At 46.2% G+C, this 18,920-nt stretch overlaps 1 protein-coding gene and 1 pseudogene across 7 annotated transcripts in view; both read right to left on the bottom strand.

Annotated features, from left to right (window-relative positions):
• LOC119801761 (BTG3 associated nuclear protein) overlaps positions 1-18,920 on the bottom strand; it is a 76,449-nt gene that overhangs the window by 54,286 nt on the left and 3,243 nt on the right. For all 7 annotated transcript variants that reach the window (XM_038312363.2, XM_038312368.2, XM_038312364.2 and 4 more), the window contains exon 2: positions 23-163. In XM_038312363.2, the coding sequence (XP_038168291.1) occupies positions 23-92 (70 nt within the window). In that variant the 5' untranslated portion in view covers positions 93-163. The remainder of the gene's footprint in view (positions 1-22; positions 164-18,920) is intronic.
• LOC119801748 lies at positions 9,605-11,567 on the bottom strand (annotated as a pseudogene).

The raw sequence follows: 18,920 nt of genomic DNA, 5'->3' as shown, positions 1-18,920 counted from the left end.
CGACACGAGAGCACAGCTCTACCTGGGTGGTCGGGACTCAGGTCTTCCACTGCAATCTGAACCACATCCGCCAGGTCCTGTTCTGACATCATCCAGAACGCAAGAAGAGGTGCACACCAGTAAGCGAGAATCCAGAGGTCACAGGGTTTGGGCTTTCTGTCACCTGCAAGAACCACAAGGGAAGATTAACAGTCATGGTGTGGAATAGATCACTAGCCCTGTGTGGACAAGGAGTCTTAGAAGTCTGCAGGTGCTTCACTACAGGGCTCTACTTGTTTTCTGAGCATTCAGAAATGCTCAGATAAATAAATAACTAGCTGCTTTTCTCCTTTAAAATGAAAGAAAGAGAGAGAGAAGGAAGAAAGAGAGGGAAGAAAGAAGGGAGGGAGGGAGGGAGGGAGGGAGGGAGGGAGGGAGGGAGGGAGGGAGGGAGGGAGGAAAATGGGATGGGCTATCCCCAGCTGAAAGCCTCGCATCCCCACTCCCTCCTCAAGCCTCCCGTCCTAAGCAGGTTTGGAGCCCTCACATCAAGCCTAGCATCTCATGGGCCCCAGCTGCCTACAGAGCACTCTATCAATCACTACCATCATGCCTCAGCTTCCTCAGTGATTATCAGAGCCCAGAGAACCAACCAGTGTCATAGCTGCACAGCCCTCCAGACACCCCGCCCCCCCAAGAACCTCCCCTAGCAGATCCATCTGTGACCTTTTTCCAACTGCTGTGATGTTTTGATTAAGCCACCAGAGACCTTAGGCTCCAACATGAAAGTGAAACCAGGTCCATCAACCCAGATCTAAATAAACAGTTGCAAATAAATAGTTAGAGAGACCAAGATAGACAGAACTCAAAAGCAAACAAATACAACAGGTAGAGTCATAACAAAAGCAACGGGAAAACAACTAGGAACACCAAGAGAGTAGAAAAGATGAAAGGGAATGTTCAAACCCACACTACAGAAGACAGGTGAGGAAGGCCCAACAAGTGACCTGGGAAACAAAAGGAGCGAGTCAGGGCAATGGAGTGGGATCTCAGAACTGGGACCCAAGAGCCTCCTAGGGCTGGGGTGCAGGTAAGCAATAACAAGCACAAGGCCCTGGGTTCCAAAGCCAGGACAGAAAGAAGGAGGGGGGTCCTGAAAGTGCAAGTGGGGCTAGGGGTTGCTGATGTCACTTACTCAAAGAGTGTGCCTCTTCACCTAGAGGGAGAAGAACTTTCCCTTTATACATCCAAGCAAAGACTACGTGGTTACAACACAAAGAGAATTCAATCAAACCAGGAAAAAGAAAATGGATCAAAATATTTAAGATACTACAGGAGGGACTGGAGAGGTGCTGAGCAGTTAAAGGTACTGCTCTTCCAGAGAAGCCCAGGTCCAGCTCCAGTACCCATAGAGCAACTCACAACCACCCTTCACTTCAATTCTAGGGGATCTGATGCCCACTTCTGGCCTCTCATGGTACTGCATGCACATTACAGACAGGCATACATACAGACAAAACACTCATACATATACAATACAATAAAATGATACTATCAGAAAGAAATGTGAGCCAAGAATTTTATATCTAAACAAAAATCACTATCAAGTGTAAAGGCAGCAGACTCTGATCCACATACACTGTCTAGGAACAGCACCCCCATACACAAACTCGTTGTAAAGAATCTGAAAAGCCAGGTGGTGGTTGCACACACCTTTAAGCCCAACTCTGGGAAGAAGAGGTAGGCAGATCTCTAAGTTTGAGGTCAGCCTGGTCTACAGAGCTAATTATAGGACAGTCAGAGCCACACAGAGAAACTCTGTCTCGAAAAAACCATAAATGGATGGATGGATGGGCGGACGGACGGACAGACGGACAAACAAACGGACAAATAATCTACAAAAAAAACCAAAACTTCAGAAAACCAAAATCAGTAGAAAAGACAGTCTGTAGCACAAATTCTAATTGGTCTTAATAATAAAAACCTGGAGTCAGATATTAGGGGGTGAAAGCTAAAAGATCAGAAAAGAGCAACTAGTCACTTACTCTTACTTCTATAAAATCCTCAGATTGAATGGAGTATCCTGTCTCTACAAGTCCTCAGACTGAATGCTGAGCTCCTGTATCCTCCTGCCTTATATTCCTCTCTCCACCCAGCCATATCACTTCCTGTCGCCACCTCCCTAGTGCTGGGATTAAAGGTGTGAGCCACCACCACTTGGCTCTATTTCTCTTTTAGACTGGATCAATCCCTGTAGCCCAGGGAGGCCTTGAACTCACAGAGATCCTTCTGCCTCCAGAGTTCTGGAATTAAGGGTGTGTGCCACCACTGCCTGGCCTCTATGGCTAACTAGTGTGGCTAGCTCTCTGCACGCTGATCTTCAGACAAGCTTTATTTGTTAAAGCACAGATAAAATATCAACACAGACAGTCAGCTGAGGGTATGGGCACTGTGAGGGAGACAGGGAAAGAAAGAGCCTCCTTGCACTGCCCCCCATAACATCTGTTTCAGTTGGGAGAACACAACTACAAAATCAATTATAACCATCTTCAGTAACTGTTGCGAGGGGCACTGGGAGTCCCAGCTAAGTCGCTGGGGCTGTCTTGTGCAATACTGACTAGTCATAGCACTCCAACACTGCTGAACACTCCTGAGAGTGGAGAACCTGACACAGGGGCCTGAGAGTGATCCCGTTTATGTCTAGGTTAATCTGAGCAGGACGGGCAATCGTGGATGTCGGTATATGGTGGCACTAGTTGCTCTTCCAGAGGACCTGAGTTCAATTCCCAGAAACCACATGGTGGCTCACAGCCATCTATAATGAGATCTGGTGCCCTCTTCTGGCATGCAAGCAAACATGGAAGGTATGTTGTATACATAATAAATAAATAAATCTTTTTTAAAAAGTAGACAAAATTAAGGAAAGAGTAATACAAGCCAAGAGCTAAGACGCAAGTCTGGTCATGCCACGGCAAGATGTGTGAAAGACAAACACAAGCACTCGTCACCATACCCTAACACGAGATTTTGTTTGCATTTTATTTAATCAAAAGGGTTCTTTAAAGGAAAACTGAAACTAGGAAAAATTACTTGCTAAACATAGGCCAATTCTTTTTTTCACAGTAATAGGAAAGGCCAGGAAACCTATGAAACTGAGTATAAGGAATCAATCAGTCGCAAGAAAAAGCCAAAACATGGACAGGTGCTCCACCTGCTGGGTAACTGGAAACACACAAAGCAGACAAGGCACTGAGCCCAAGCAGCTTGCCAGGGCCTTGGAGTGACCTCCTTCCAGCATTTACACATATTGTGTGAAGATTCACTCAAAAAAGAACCATAATAGAAGCCAAGGTGGCGTTTTTAGCAGCAGCAGAACAGCTGAGCAGTGGGATACCACGCACTGTGCAAGCAGTGGCTCCGAGCACTGCTCTGGGAGAGGAAGAGCAGGAGAGGGGAAGGAAAGGAGATGGACTAGAAATGCACAGGACACGCAGACTCTAGAGGCTCAATGGCCTGAGACGCGTGGGAGGAAAGGAGCACACTATTTCTCCTCTTCCTTCCAGCAGATGCACAGTGACATGATCAGGGTGACACCAGGACATCGCCATCCGCCATCCCAACTCTGGTCCATTCTGCTGTCTTCACGCTCAGTCTGAGTACTGTCCCCTAGATGAGGAAAGACAGACCTAGGCCTCTGAGGAGGAACTGGAAGCACAGGGCAGCAACTGCTGAGAGATAATGTCCCTCACGCCATACACAAATCCTGTCTCCTCGCTTCCTAATCGAGAAGCATCAGCTCTGGGCAGAGGCAGGGATCTTCACCTTCCTAAAGCCGCCCAGCCAAATTCAGCACTAGACTGAAAACAGTCCAGGGTCTAGCAAATCCAAAGAGCTGGAAATGCACTACAGACCCTTTTCCAGGAAAATTTAGACAGGCAAATCTGCAATTCTCAAAGCTGTGCAGATACTAGAATCACCAGAATCCCTGCCTGAGTATCTCCGGGCAGATGGTCACCAGACAGACTCACCTTTCCAGCTTCACCTACATCAAGTGCAGCTACAAGGCCTCTCCAACCCATGGCCCACAAGCCGCATCCACCCCAGAAGAGCAATAAATGCTGCCCCACACAAAATCATTAATTTGCTTAACACAGCAAAGTTTTGTTTGGGGGTGGTTTACTTGATTGTGTGGCTTTTGTGCATGAACTTCATAGGTGACGATGTCTGTCACAATGTCAAAAGACTGGACAGTCCTAGAAGCCTACCCAAAGAGATACAGGTACAGAAACCTCTGGGAACAAACTCTCAAGAGAGAACTGGCCTACACTTGGCCTTCTCCAGGCCCAAACATAGAAACCCATGAAAAGCAAAGGAAAGAGCCAGTTCCTCACATATGTGGATCTGCCCCGTTCCGAGGCCACCTGCTATGGACAGCCTTGTGAGAAAGTTAACCGCCTGATCTAAAGCTGCCTACTCTGGCTCTGCAGTCTACTCACAGACAGCTCTACCACAGATTCCATGAGCAGCACCTGCCTCCCCTAAGGAACCAATGGAAGTGGCTTTCCAATGCCCAACCCCAGCATCTTCCCGCTTTTGAAAAGCTCTGCATGTGGTCTAAGAAAACACTCTGAAGTGGCCATAAAACCCCGAACCCTGACCTCCTCCAAATGAGGACACCACTGCTCCCCTAGCTGTTTACCCAAATGCTTCTGTTGCCAGGATAAAAACATTTAAAATTCTGCTAGCAGTGAAGGTTTCAATAGAAAAAACTAGGGCAAGAAGCCCAAGAAAACTGGAACAGAGAGCGGTACGTGCAGTTACCATTTTGGCAAATTAACTTTGCCGTTTCTCAGAAGGCCTGGGGAGAATCCAGTCCTAATGTAATAAAACAGCTGGACTAAGACTAATGTTCAATAAAGACTCGGAATGCAATTACCAGTTAGAGTCCTGGAGCTCCCAGGGTGCCAGTGGAAAAAGGCAGTCCACCAAAGGCACAACCCAGGCACTCAGCAGGGGTGCAGGAAGATGACGGGTGGCCCAGCCATGTGTTAACATGGAAGAACGATTTAATCATGCCCCCCCCCCCCAACGCACCACAGAAAGGAGCAGCACTCCGGGACTACAAGTCACACTTCCTCCATTCCCAGGGCTCCCCCCAGGGTGCCCAAAGCCCTAGGGCACTCAGTGAAGTCACTCTTCTCCCTCCTGGCACTGCTTCTGAGCCCCTCTCCTCTGAGTTTCATACTTCTCCTTCCCACCAGGCTGGTCCAGCTCTGGGGCTTCTCTCTCTCCCACAGGGCTCTCTACATACCACACACCACCCTCCCTGGGCTTCCTGCAGAACTATTCCCCTGGACCACTGTTCTGCTCCCTATCAACTCCCTGCCAGAATGCCCAGGGCAGCACCCTCTCTGCTCAATGGGCCCTGCCTTGCAGGCCTGCTACTCAGCCAGAAGCTGTGCATGCCTTGCTGGCACTGCAGCCCTCCCCAGCCCTAACCTCACTAAAGGCCAGCACAGGCTGCTGGACATCTCCTTGGACATGAGCTCCAGGCACCCATCACAGTCCTTCCCACCATCTCAACTGTCAGCAGTGGCTAATGGTCAGCTTGGGCCAAAGCCTCATGCCTGGGTGGTTCTTCCATGCCCTCCTACAGACTCTGGCTCCAGCTTTTCATCACCTAACGCCTGGACTCGTGCAGTTCCCCGGGGTTCTCCACCTTCTGCTCCAGAGCTCTTAACAGCAGTTCAAGGGCCACATCAGACAGACGAGATTTCCTTGGCTCATTAACATGTTGCAAAGGCATGAGGACAGCTTCTGTTCCCTCAGCAGATGGCTATCCACCAGCATATTCCTGTTGGGAGCTCTTCCTGGCTCATTCGCTGGACCTACTCAGTCACTCCGCCTCCTCCCCCAGCTCATAAGGAACAGCCCGGTCTAGGCCCTTCCAGCCAGTGGTCCCTTACCCCTTTCCCACATTCTCACAGGCTCCTCAGTGACACCAATCACACCTCAAGGACACTAGCACCCACCTTTCCAGGCCCCTGCCCTGCCTTGTGATGAGCACTTTCCTCTGGCTTACAAATACCTGCTTTGCTGCATCTGCCTCCCACGCCCTGCTGAAAGCTGAGCCCCAGTGGAGCATTTGAGCAGCCTGCACAAAGCCTGGTCCATGCTGGCATCCAGTATATATGGCTGAGATGGGCCCAATGGAAGGCACAGTGCGCATGCCAGACACAGATGCCATGACACCAACATTGCCACTGAGAACCCACTGGTAAAGAGAACCCCATCTACCCTGATCTGGCCAGTGCAGACAGTACACTGTGTGGAAATGCCATGCTGTGCTTCATTACTACATATGATCATGTCAGCACCACAAAAACCAACATTATCACATTTCAATAGAAATTAAAGCCAGACATGGTGGCACACAAGTGTAATCCCAGCACTTGGGAGGCAGAAGTAGGCAGAGCTTTCTATGAATTCCAGTCCACCTTGGTCTACAGGACATGTTTCAGTCAAGCCAGGGCTACACTGTGAGTTATATCTCAAACACACACACACACACACACATTAAATTAAATTAAAATAAGAACTAAGGTCTTCAAAGCCTTTGTGCCTATGCCCTGGTCTCCACTGGACTGCATGACAGTTACTTAACTATACATGAGTGACGAACTGTCACAGCCAGCAATGAAGCATGGTGACTGAATATTTAACTACAAACATATTTTTAAATTTTCATGTATGTGCAGCCTCCATAAGAGAAAACTAGAAGTATTGACACAGAAATTTTTAAAGGCTATTTTGATGAATTTGAGATGGAAGAGTAAGTTCAAAGTCCACTGGACTAAAAGCCTGTCTCACTGGGCAGTGATGGTATACACCTTTAATACTAGCACTTGAGAGGCAGAGGCAAGTGAATCTCCAAGTTCAAGGCCAGTCTGGTATATATCGTGAGTTGCAAAACAGCCAGAGCTAGAGAGAAACCCTGTCTCAAAAAAAAAAAAAAAAAAAAAAAAAAAAGTTAAAAAAATTAAGCAACTAATTTTATTGTTTTGTTTTTGTTTTTCGAGACAAGGTTTCTCTGTAGCTTTGGAGCCTGTCCTAGAACTAACTCTTGTAGATCAGGCTGGCCTCAAACTCACAGAGATCCACCTGCCTCTGCCTCCAGAGTGCTGGGATTAAAGGCATGCGCCACCGCCGCCTGGCCAGTGACTATTTAAAAGGACTGTCTCAAATACAAACGTAAACAGAGGATTGGGGGGGGGGGAGCTCAGTGGTGAGGCACAGGTTGGCTCACCAGCACAGGTGGGTGAGGGGACAAACAACACTACTTAGACTATAAAGCCTTGCTCTAGGGGTAAAGGTTCAAAAGGGAAACACCAGAGTGTCAGCTCTGGTGACATGAAGAAACAATGCAGGCAGCACAGAGACAAGGACTGAACAAAGGCTCACTGCACTTCAACACATTCCCCGCCGGGATTTTCTCCGTCAAGGCACGAACCACATCATATAGGAAGTCCAATGGCTTCCTTCCCGTCAGCCTCGGGGACGAACTTCTCAGAGCTGTTTCTCACATTAAGCCTCTCCAGGAGCTCCCAGGCCAAATTTGGCTTGGTGGGGGTATTTCCACAGGAAGCAGGATAAAGCAACCAGACAGACACACAGCCCTGGAATGACACACCGGTCACCTGATGCCTGTCCAGCAGCCAGTCTAACAAGCCTACTGCACATGCCACCAGGGAAAAGCCTAGCATGTTCTTATGTGTCTGGAAGGGGCTGTGGAAAACATCTACACCTTGTCTGATCTCACTTTATAGAAAAATAAAAAAATAAATAAATAAATGCTTGACTGTTGGAAAAAGCCACAAGACCAGGAGCAGCCCTTAGTGGAAGAGAAGAAAAGATGCAGGCGGCGGCACACAGTGTGTGTGGAAAAGGCGCTCAGAACCAACTGCAGGAAAGGGAAGAATGCATTCTGGCCCCCCGAGTCCCACAGCGTTCCCAATGTACTCCTTTGCCCTAGAGACTCCAGAGTCCATGAGAGTTGGAACGCCAAGTTCACAGTGCCATAAAAATCTGGACAGACAGGCATAGGGATACGCACTTTCCATTTTAGCTCTTGGGATGCAGAGGCAGAGGGATCACTGTGAGTTCAAGGCCAAACTGGTGAACGTACACAGCAAATTCCTGCCTAGGTTACATAGTGACTGTCTTAAAAACTAAATTAATTAAATTAAACATAAATAAAAATCAGGACAGTGGTGACACTGCCTGTCCACTTAAAGAAGTAGCAAACTGGTACTCAGGCAGCCAAGTCTCCAGGAACATGGGAACTGCTGAGGCATCAAAGATTACCCAATCCTTTCAAGACACAGGAGCGCTAACCAAAAGAAATAAAAATTCAAATGCCAGGAGGTCAGCAACAGGATGCATTTTATTAACTACAGTACGTGGAAAGGTTCAGCTTGCTTCTTCCCCCAAAACATATCTGAGATGGAATGGGGAGGGGGGGGCTGAGAAGATGGTTCAGTGCTTGCTGTACACACGTGAGGATCTAGGAGGATCTGGGCTTAGGTCCTCAGATCCCACAGAAAGGCCCGCGGAGCCCGGGAGGCAGAGGCAGATCTCCAGGTTACTTGGCCCGCCAGTCTAACCAAAGTGATAAGCTGTAGCACTATTAATAAAAATCCAGAGACAAGCTGGGCGGTGGTGGCGCACGCCTTTAATCCCAGCACTCGGGAGGCAGAGGCAGGTGGATCTCTGTGACCAGCCTGGTCTACAAGAGCTAGCTCCAGGACAGGCTCTAAAGCTGCAGAGAAACCCTGTCTTGAAAAACCAAAATAATTAATTAATTAATAATTAATTAAAACCTAGAGACAGATATTGGGGTTCAACCTGAAGGTCAGAAAAGCAAAGCATTAGTCATTGTCTCTTACCTCTACCTCAGTCCGAAATAGCGATCCTGCCTCCAGGAATCTCAGAATGAGACTGTGTGTGAGAGCTGTCTCCTCCTGTTTTATAATCCTCTCTAGTGCTGGGATTAAAGGCGTGCACCACTACCGCCTGATTCCTATGGCAAACTAGTGTGGCTACTGAGATTAAAGGTGTATGTCACCAATGCCTGGTCTGTAAGGCTGGTCAGTGGGGCTGCTTTACTCTTTGATCTTCAGGCAATCTTTATTTATTAAAATACAAATGAAATGTCACTACAAGCACTCCAGGTTCAGTGACAAACACTGGCTCAGAAAATAAGACAGAATGACAGAAGGTACGCAGTATTTATCGGACATTCACATGCACTCACACACACCACAGACATAAGGAAAATAAGACAGAATGACAGAAGATACGCAGTATTTATCTGACATTCACATGCATGTACACACACACACACCACAGACAGAAGATACGCAGTATTTATCGGACATTCACATGCACTCACACACACCACAGACATAAGGAAAATAAGACAGAATGACAGAAGATATGCAGCATTTATCTGACACTCACATGCATGCACACACACACCACAGACAGAAGGAAAATAAGACAGAATTACAGAAGATACGCAGTATTTATCTGACACTCACATGCATGTACACACACACCACAGACAGAAGGAAGGAGTGAAACTGAGTTAGACAATGGCAATCAGACTGTAAGTGATGGTCGGTTGTGAGGAAAAGAGAAAAGGCAAGAACTACTTCTTCTAAGGGTCCCGCCTGGCCCCTGGGGAAACATAGGCAACACTGTTTTTGAGGCAGAACCTCTAAAAACTGCTTCAAGGTACAACTAGGAAGGAATAAATAGGCCTGGATGTCAGGCCATTTCTCTTAGGTTGATACTGTTCGGTCTATGTCACGTTCTCACACTTCTCCACACACAAACACCTCACCAAACAAGTCCATGGGAGCCGGAGAGACAGCCAGCCATAGGCAGGCCCACACCTTATACCTCCCACAGACCTGCCCCAAGCTGGAACACAAGCAGGGCAACAAGCTCCAACCACTCGTCTCTGTCCCAAGGTTTTCCTCCCAGGCAGCGGACAGCAGGCCAGATGTGTGATGGTGCCGGGCAGCCTTCTGGACACACAGGCATAGCTGAAGATCACCTTCTTATTTTTCACTTCTTATAAGTTGTATTTAACTGATAGCCTTATTGAATTATCAGTACACCAGCTAATAAGGACCCACTGGGGCTCCATTCTTTGTAGTTTCTCAAAGGCTTTGTCTAGATTGTCATTTATGATGATCACATCAAAGTAGTGGCTGTATGCCCTCTGAATTTGTGCGTGTTCATTCACTGTTTTCTTCAAATCAGAGCACATCCAAAGCTTGCTGGTGATCCTGCATCCACTACAGCCTTGTGCATGGCACACAGGGTCTGTAGCTCTGGAGCAGCAATAAATACCACATAAGGCATGAACTCAGATGTCCTCAACACTTTCAAAGCTTGTGGGTTGACGTCTAAAATGCAAGTACGTTCAGTTTGTACAACTTCAAGGATAGAATCAACCTTAGTTCCATAGAGGTTTCCTTCATATTCCCCATGCTCCAAATACTTTCCAGCTTTAATATCTACTTCCATCTCTGATTGGGACACAAATTTATATGCCTGTCCACCCTTTTCATCTTCTCTTGGCTTCCGTGAAGTAAATGACACCATTGTCCCAAATCTAGCAAGATTCAGCACACTATGAATCTATTTTTCAAGCTTCTTCTGTCCACACCTTGAGCTCCTATCAACACTAATGTTTTTCGCTGGAAGGGTGGCATTTTTGCTACTTCCTCATAGATCTGAATTTCATAACAATCAAACTCCTCATTCCTAGATGTGAGGTACATCATCATCTTTTGTTGTTGTTGTTGCTTATAGTTCCACAAAAGGGTCCTGAACTGCCCCAGTCTCTGCAAACAAATGCCTTTCTCTTCTCTCCCAGGAGCTGGCTTGGTATCAGACCAGGACTTCCGCCCCACCCTCTTTCACATGGCTAGCCTGCCACCAATTTGGGGCTTTTCTGTTTACAATCTATAGAATTTCTCTTTTAGAAAACTTCAGTCCTGCTTCTTTGCAGGGTATCAGGTTATCACTGAGTGGATTATAATTGAAATGACGCTTGACAAATACCTGTTGAGTAATATCTCCATAACTTGGCAAAATTGTTAGGGTGACACTTCACTAAATTTTTCAGCAGCTTTTGTAATTCCTTTGGATTGTTTCCAACCTCATGTCCATTGACTTCCTTATATCTCCCACATGAAGAAGACCTTGTCAATCTATCATCCCTCCATGAAGGATTTGGGAGATTACTAGACCATTATTTTCAACCCTAAATGTTACACCCAATGGCTCTCCAGCTCCTTTGTGAATACCAGGAATGTGATGGCACCTACTGGCAATAACTGATTATTGAGAGAATTATTCATTTCTGGGCTTGAGGGAGGTGAATCATAACATTTTGATGCCACAATACCAAGGGCCTCCAGGAGCGACTGGAAATGACGTTCCTTGAGTATTCCAACCAGTTCTGCCACATTTTCATCCACACTTATCAAAGGAGTTATCTTCAATCCGCTCATGAGCCTTTTTTGGCAAGGCAGTCACATCTTGCTTACTCTGTGTCTGGGTCACGACTGTAGACTGAATCTTTCCTCTTCCCAGAATTTTCCTGTTCTCATTGCCCTGCCTCTACATCAAAGATTTTTTTAATATCTATTTATTATGTATACAATATTCTGTCTGTGTGTACGCCTGAAGGCCAGAAGAGGGCACCAGACCTCATTACAGATGGTTGTGAGCCACCATGTGGTTGCTGGAAATTGAACTCAGGAAGAGCAGGCAATGCTCTTAACTGCTGAGCCATCTCTCCAGCCCCGAAGATTATCTTAAGAAAGCCAAGTATCAGGGCAGATATGATGGTTCAGCCTTTAATCACAACAATAACAGTTGGGCAGCAGAAGCAGGCGGACCTCTGTGAGTTTGAGATCAGCCTGGCCTACATGGCAACTTCCAGGACAGCCAGAGTTACAAAATGAGACCTTGTCTCAAAAAAAAAAAAAAAAGAGAGAAAAATTCAAGTATCTGGAAGATGGAGGTTCAGTTTAAGTATGTGGCCAGTCAGGTCCTAAACCCAACAGTCCCAGGTAGAGCTGCTGTGGGAGAGTGAAATGGCTGGTGTGCTGGGAGGCAGCAATTTGGACTTCTGGGCTTAGGATCTCCTGCATACCACATTTGCTATCCTATCAGAATATGTTTGGAGATTTGTTATTTCTTTAAAAAAATAATGTTACTGAAAGTTTGTTTGTTTGTTTATTGGTTTTTCAGGGTTTCTCTGTAGCTCTGGAACCTGTCCTGGAACTAGCTCTTGTAGACCCAGGCTGGCCTTGAACTCAGAGATCTGCCTGCCTCTGCCTCCCAAGTGCAGGGATTACAGGCATGTGCCACCACCGCCTGGCTTATTTTTCCTCTTTTCAAGACAGTCTCTGTTTTGCCCCAGCTGTCCTGGAACTTGATCTACAGACCAGGTTCCAAACTCTTGAGATCTGCCTGCCTGCCTCTTCCAGTTGGAAGTGTTGGAATTAAAATAATTGCACCACCACCACTCAGCTGAAATTGTATTTTTATGCATTTTAACATACAAAATACTTTTTAATGAAAAGGAACTGTGATTTCCAAATAACAAAGACTTAATAAGAAGTGACATTGCTTTGCCTTTTACAGGGTTGCTAACCTCCAGGTTACAGCTGCATTCTACAGATTCTACTCAGACCCTGGCAGAGTGGCTGGCTCTGGATAAAGCCCTTACTTCAGCCAGCCTCACAGGGAGATGCAGCTGGGAATGGGAGAGAAATGCAGCAGCTTTTGCACACAGCTGTAGATACACGCCTTTGCAGTGACCCTAAAACTCAGTACTTGTTTTCGTTCTTGAAGTCTAACTGCAGCCGGAGCCTGCCACCACTGGAAACTTAGCACCTGACTTTTTCAAAGCCCACTAATCTGTTCTGCTTGGCAAGCAGATTTCTGAGGCAAATGTAAGCTCCCATTTATCATTCAGAAAGTCCTGCTCAGTAAAGTACATGCAACCTATAGATGCTACTCATGATACATAATGATACTAAAAGCATTATGCCAGGCATGGTCAAGCAGGCTCATAATCCCTGCACTCCGGAGACTGAGCAAGAGTCTTCCAAACTAGGATGTCGTGAAACCCTACCTCCAAATAAATAAACAAAACCTTCCCTCCTCGCGTGCATGTGTGTGTTAACATAGTACTGACTCCTCGTTGAAGGAGCTGTTGGGCTCACAGTAGTAAATATATCCTAAAAATTCCAATCCCACTTGACAATTTGTATCACTGACAATAGACTCCTTTGGAGCGGCAGGCTTTGTACATTTTGTAGGAAGATCCATGTTGGTCAGGCTTTCTATTGTGGTGGTCTATGAGAAAGCAGCTAGTTCAGTTCACAGCTTCCTTTCCTACAGAGGGCTGTCCTGGGAACAATCTCAGCACACAAATGCCCTCGCTGACCAGGTCATCAGAATGTTGATGAAGTGAGTGCTAACGGCTTCACTGAGACATTAGAACAATCTTTTAAGAACATCTATTTATTTTTATTCCTTTTAATTATGTGTGTGTGCACATATATGTGCATGTGGGAATATGCACATGTGTGCAGGTGCCCTCAAAGACCAGAGGCATCAGATCTCCTGGAACTGGAGTTATAGACAGTTGTCAGCCACCTGACATGGGTGACAGGAACTGACCTGGGATCTCTGAACAGCAGCAAGAGCTCTTAATCCCTAAGCCAGCTCTCCAGCCCATCAAGAACAGTCTTGGGTAAAAATAAGGCATTTGATGCTTCACTGTCTTGCAGAGAGCAAAAGACACGGTGTGGTGCCACAAGCCTGACTTGTATTCAAGCACCAGCAATCTTACCCACCACCAGTTCTGAACCATCCATCCAAGTGTTGATACAGAAAAACAAACAACCTCTCAGCATTCTTTTGACCTCACAGGCCCCCTAGGAAAGGTGTTCCAGCTGTCCCAGAGACTGTGGGCCACCCTGATAACCACAGTACTTGGAGCTGGCAGGAACAGGCATTAAATCAACCTCCATCTCTGCCTCTCTCTTCACCTTGCCCAGGCTGCAGGACTCCGAGAGTCTATTCCAGAGCTGCAAGCCAGGCTTTCCTGAACTAACCAGTTCTCCCCAACTTATACTGCTCAAGGGGACCACCATCCCACAGCTCCTTGGGAAAGAAGTCTGCGGGATCAGACTACGGGCATCCTGCTCTCCAGCATGTAACCTGCAGCAGGCCAGGGTGTTTGCACACTGGACTCACCAATAGGGGCCTATTGCAAGGTTATTGGTTGCATTTCCAGAGATTGAGAACCCGGACTAGAGATGAAGAGATCATATTACATACTGTAACCGTGAACCATGGCTTTCAGAACCAGTGACCACGACCAAGGAGATGATACTTGATGGCTATTGTCTGCACCTTCTTAACCAAGGGCAGAGCCACTTCCACACACTTCAAACGTGGCCTACAAGGCCCAACCTGCACGTTCATGTCCACTACATAAGCCAACACTCAGCATTACCAACCCACACCCCAGCAGTTGTGCTCCTCTGCTGGATGCGCTAATGCTGGCCCACTAAGGTGAGGCTAGACCAAAACAAAAACTCATATATACCTGGCCAAAAATAGTGGATCACACCTTTATTCCCAGTACTCCTGAGGCAGAGGCAGGTAGATCTCTGGAATTTTGAGAGTAATCGACATAGTGAGTTCCTGGCCAGCTAAGGCTATAAAGTGAGAACAGCCTTTAAAAAAAGTTAAAAGCAATTTATTTTCAATTGAATTTCCCAATGAAATGTCAGAGTGTTAGAACAAACCCCTTGAGCCCAAATAATAACATCATCGGATCTGAGCAGCTCAAGTGAGCAAGCAAGATGTATACACAGCACATGTGTAAGAATAAGACACTTTGGGAGCTGGAGAGATGGCTCAGAGGTTAAGAGCATTGCCTGCTCTTCCAAAGGTCCTGAGTTCAATTCCCAGCAACCACACGGTGGCTCACAACCATCTGTAATGGGGTCTGGTGCCCTCTTCTGGCCTTCAGGCATACACACAGAGAGAATATTGTATACATTATTTTAAAAAAAGAATAAGACACTTTGCTAAGCAGGGGTGACTCACGCCTTTAATCCCAGCACTTGGGAGGCAGAGGCAGGTGGATCTCTATGAGTTCAAAGCCAACCTGGTCTACAGCATGAGTTCCAGGACAGAGAGGACTACACAGAGAAACCCTGCCTCAAAAAACAAAACAAGAAAACAAAAATAAAACAAAAAAGCAAAACAGTAACACATAAACAAGGCACTCTAGCTTGGAGAATCCATCTCAATAGTGGTGTCTTCATTAAACCAGACCACATCCATGTCAGAACCTGTGTATAAAATGCCACTGGCTGATCACTCCAAACATGTGGTAATGGCCAAAGATGGTGGACCAGGATATGCCCCCTCCCTGCTTTACAACAGAGCAGGGTATCCTGGAGCAAGTACACCAGGGTATTTCACCTACAAGGCTCTCCCAGGGATCTGGATATGGACTCCAGTTGACCATGAGTAACAGAAGATGACTAGAATGCTTGTCATCAGTTTCAGCTATGGAGCAAGAATCTGTTTGCTTCACAAGAAAAACAAAAAAGAATCACTTAGGGCTAGCAAGACGGCTCAGCAAGTAAAGGTACCTGCCACAGAGCCTGACCTGCCTGAGTTCCATACTTGAAACCCACACAATGGAAGGAAAAAACAGGCTCCTGAAAGTTGTTCTCTGACCTCCATCCACACATGCACGTGCACACACACAGAGTTAAAATTTGAAGCATAAATTACTTAGAGCCATGTATGTGGTGCACACCTTTAATCCCAACACTAGGAGGCTAAAGCAAGAGAGCTGTTGCAAGTTTGAAGCCAACATGGTCTGAGTTCCAGGCCAGGAGGGATACATACAGCAGACTTTCTTTAAAGAAAAACTCAAAAAAACCAAATCCATTCATCTTTCTGCCTTTGGAAACATTTTCTTCTCTTCACAATAAAATTCAGGATGAACAGACTGCTTAAACCAATGAACAGTTGAGCTCTGAGCTGTAGGGACTCCCAGGAACCACTCTACCTAACCTAAAAGGAATATGGGTGCGAGAGTCCAGGCTCCTTCACCTTTCAGATAATGTAACAGAAGACATGGAAAGGCCATGCTCTCAGCTCATCAGAGTTACCCTGCATTTGCACTTAACTTCACCCCTGTGGCCTCAGCCACCAGGCTCCCCTCAGTCTTCCTGGGGGAAAGGAAAAGGAAATGGCTTCTCCAAGTCAACAATAAATATTATAGATGTTGTATTTTTCTGAGCTTACATTCTGTAGAATGCAGACCCTAGTGTAGAATTATACAAGGTGTAGCAAAAACCCATCAGAAATCTTTTTGCAGTTAAAAGATATTACTAGGATAATCAGTCAAATGTAAGATCTAGTGTTTAAGCAGCAGAAATGAAAAGCCCTGGTATGATAATTACAGAGATTGGAGAGGAGGATGTCTATGTTTTTAGAAATTGTTATGTAAGTACAGAAGGCTTAAGGGACACCATGGCGTAAGTAAACGTCTTCTCTGAGAAGTGACACCTGAAACACAGATGGAAACTACACAACCTGTTCCTGCGATTATTTAAAGCAAATATCTCAACCCTGTTCCTATTCAAAAGACCTTGGGCTTTTAAAACTCCAAGGCTGTGATGGAAAGGAGTGGCCTCCAGGTTTTAAGTGGTAGAAAAGGGTGGCCCCTGAATCTGAAGTGATAGGAAAGGGTAGCTCTTGGGTCTGAAGATCGTAAGCCACATCCTGAAAGGTTATCACTGATGTATTCATCTTTCAGGAATAAACTATAATCCCATGAGGGTGCCTGAGCCAGTGAGACAATAGCTTCCTCCTTATACTTGCTGCCCAAGTCAGCAGGAGAGAGCCTGAACCCAGAAGCACCTGAAGAGCCACTGCAACAGGCCGCACAGCCAAGACCTGAGTGTAATGCTGAATAGCACATTAGAGGGCACCATACCCAAATGCCCCCACTGCCAACCCACTCCCACCCTAGCCTGTGTTCAACTTGTATCAACACTTACTGGAGTGCACAGGCCTCACAAATCACAACCCCAGACCACTGTCTGCAACCACTGTCTGCCTCTGGAGTACAGATAGTTTCCTGGGAAACACATATGTCCAACTTCTGATGTGCAAGGTAGACCAGTGAAGACAGACCTCAAAGACAATTTCTTATATGCCCATAACAAAAGAATCCTAGGCTCTGAGTTCGGGCTACACCAGAATTAATGACACTTGAGACAATCAGAGCCTAAGAACTAGCAGGCCGGGTACTGGCCGCGTCTAAGGGAATGAACCTCTGAAGAGGCAGGACTCTTCCAGCTCCTCCTCCTCTTCCTATTGGAGGGATCCCTATGGGAATGAGAGAAGAAATGACATATCTCCACAAGGAAAAGCAGTCAAGTAATAGCATGATTCCTGCGACCTGGGGTGCTCAGAATGGGTTATAACATCAGCCTGTGAGTCCACCAGCAGAGGCTTCCATCCTTGATCTTCTTTCTTCCTGCTTCCTCTTTTACATGGCAGATTTGCATTTTAGAAAAATCTAAATTACAGAATTCTGAAATACATTGTAAATATATGTAAATATTAAAACCTTACTTTGCAAAAATGTGAATAATCTGAATCCTACAAATCTTTAAAACCCATGAAATTTCAAACCTGGAAGGGTAATGTCACATCAACTCTCAAGGACAGGCTCTAGAAGCTACTGCCTGACTTTGCTGGTTTCATAGACATCTCAGAGTGTGTTTGCAGAACTTAGATACCCTGAAGTCAGGGGTGAGATCGCCTTGCCATTCGCTGAAACATGGCACATGACCATGACTTCACACTGACCAACAGTAGCAACGTTCAGCTGGTAAACAGGTCAGAGCCACGAAGGTTGAGTTATACGATGTCTTCAGAGGAGTTGGTCTGCAGCAATGATCTCCACACCAAGCCATCTCTAGTTCTGGCCAATGCATAAGCTGAGCTCAGAAGAGGGCTGTTCCCATCCTGGAGATCTACAGCCCAGTGAGGCTCCTTTGGGGTAAGTCTATGTCTGCTCCACCATAAGCTAATATATATGTAATCAAATCGGACAGTTCTTGACGAAAGTTGCAGAAGTTAATTCAAGATAGGTATCAAATCCACTGTATTTCAGCAATGTTTCATTCTTCTTGATGGTGGTTGCATGCTCTGGAGGCACCAGCTCCTCCATCAGGTTCCAGAGTCAGTTCCAAGCCCAGCCCTACTCTAAGACTAACTCCATCCATGCAGAACAGTGCCAGTCGGAGTTTCTAGATCTGCCCCTGAGAACTAAGGATATGGGAGCAGCACCTCCCACCAATATTTCAAGGCAGATAACCACCAGAACTCAGTGCAAGCTTCTGCCTGGGATGAAATGAGCTCTGAATGAAAAGCTGACACAGCCTAAGGAGGCAACTGCAGTGGTTCAGCTCCCACACTTGCTCTCCTAAAACTCTCCTCCTTGCCAATCAACAGGGCAGGACAGTTAGGAGTCCCTCTGCTGACCACATCTCTAGGAGGGATTTTCTGAAAAGAAACTAACATTCTTCAGCCTGACACATTCCTGTTGGGGCCCTCAATGTATCCAACTGTCTAGTCTTCTTTTACCAAGGGAAATGTTTTTTTTTTTTTGTTTTTTCCTAGATATAAACTTTAAATTATGTGGGATTTTTAGTCAGCCTTGCATCATGAAATTCAACTGTACCCTTAGGTTTCTATAGCATAGCCGATTCTGAGGATACAGGCTATAAGCTATATAGCAC

The sequence above is a fragment of the Arvicola amphibius genome, chromosome 15 (assembly GCF_903992535.2).
Source record: "Arvicola amphibius chromosome 15, mArvAmp1.2, whole genome shotgun sequence".
Taxonomy (NCBI): Eukaryota; Metazoa; Chordata; class Mammalia; order Rodentia; family Cricetidae; genus Arvicola; species Arvicola amphibius.
Note: the sequence above shows the minus strand (reverse complement) of the source record. Positions and strands in the feature narration are given on the sequence as shown.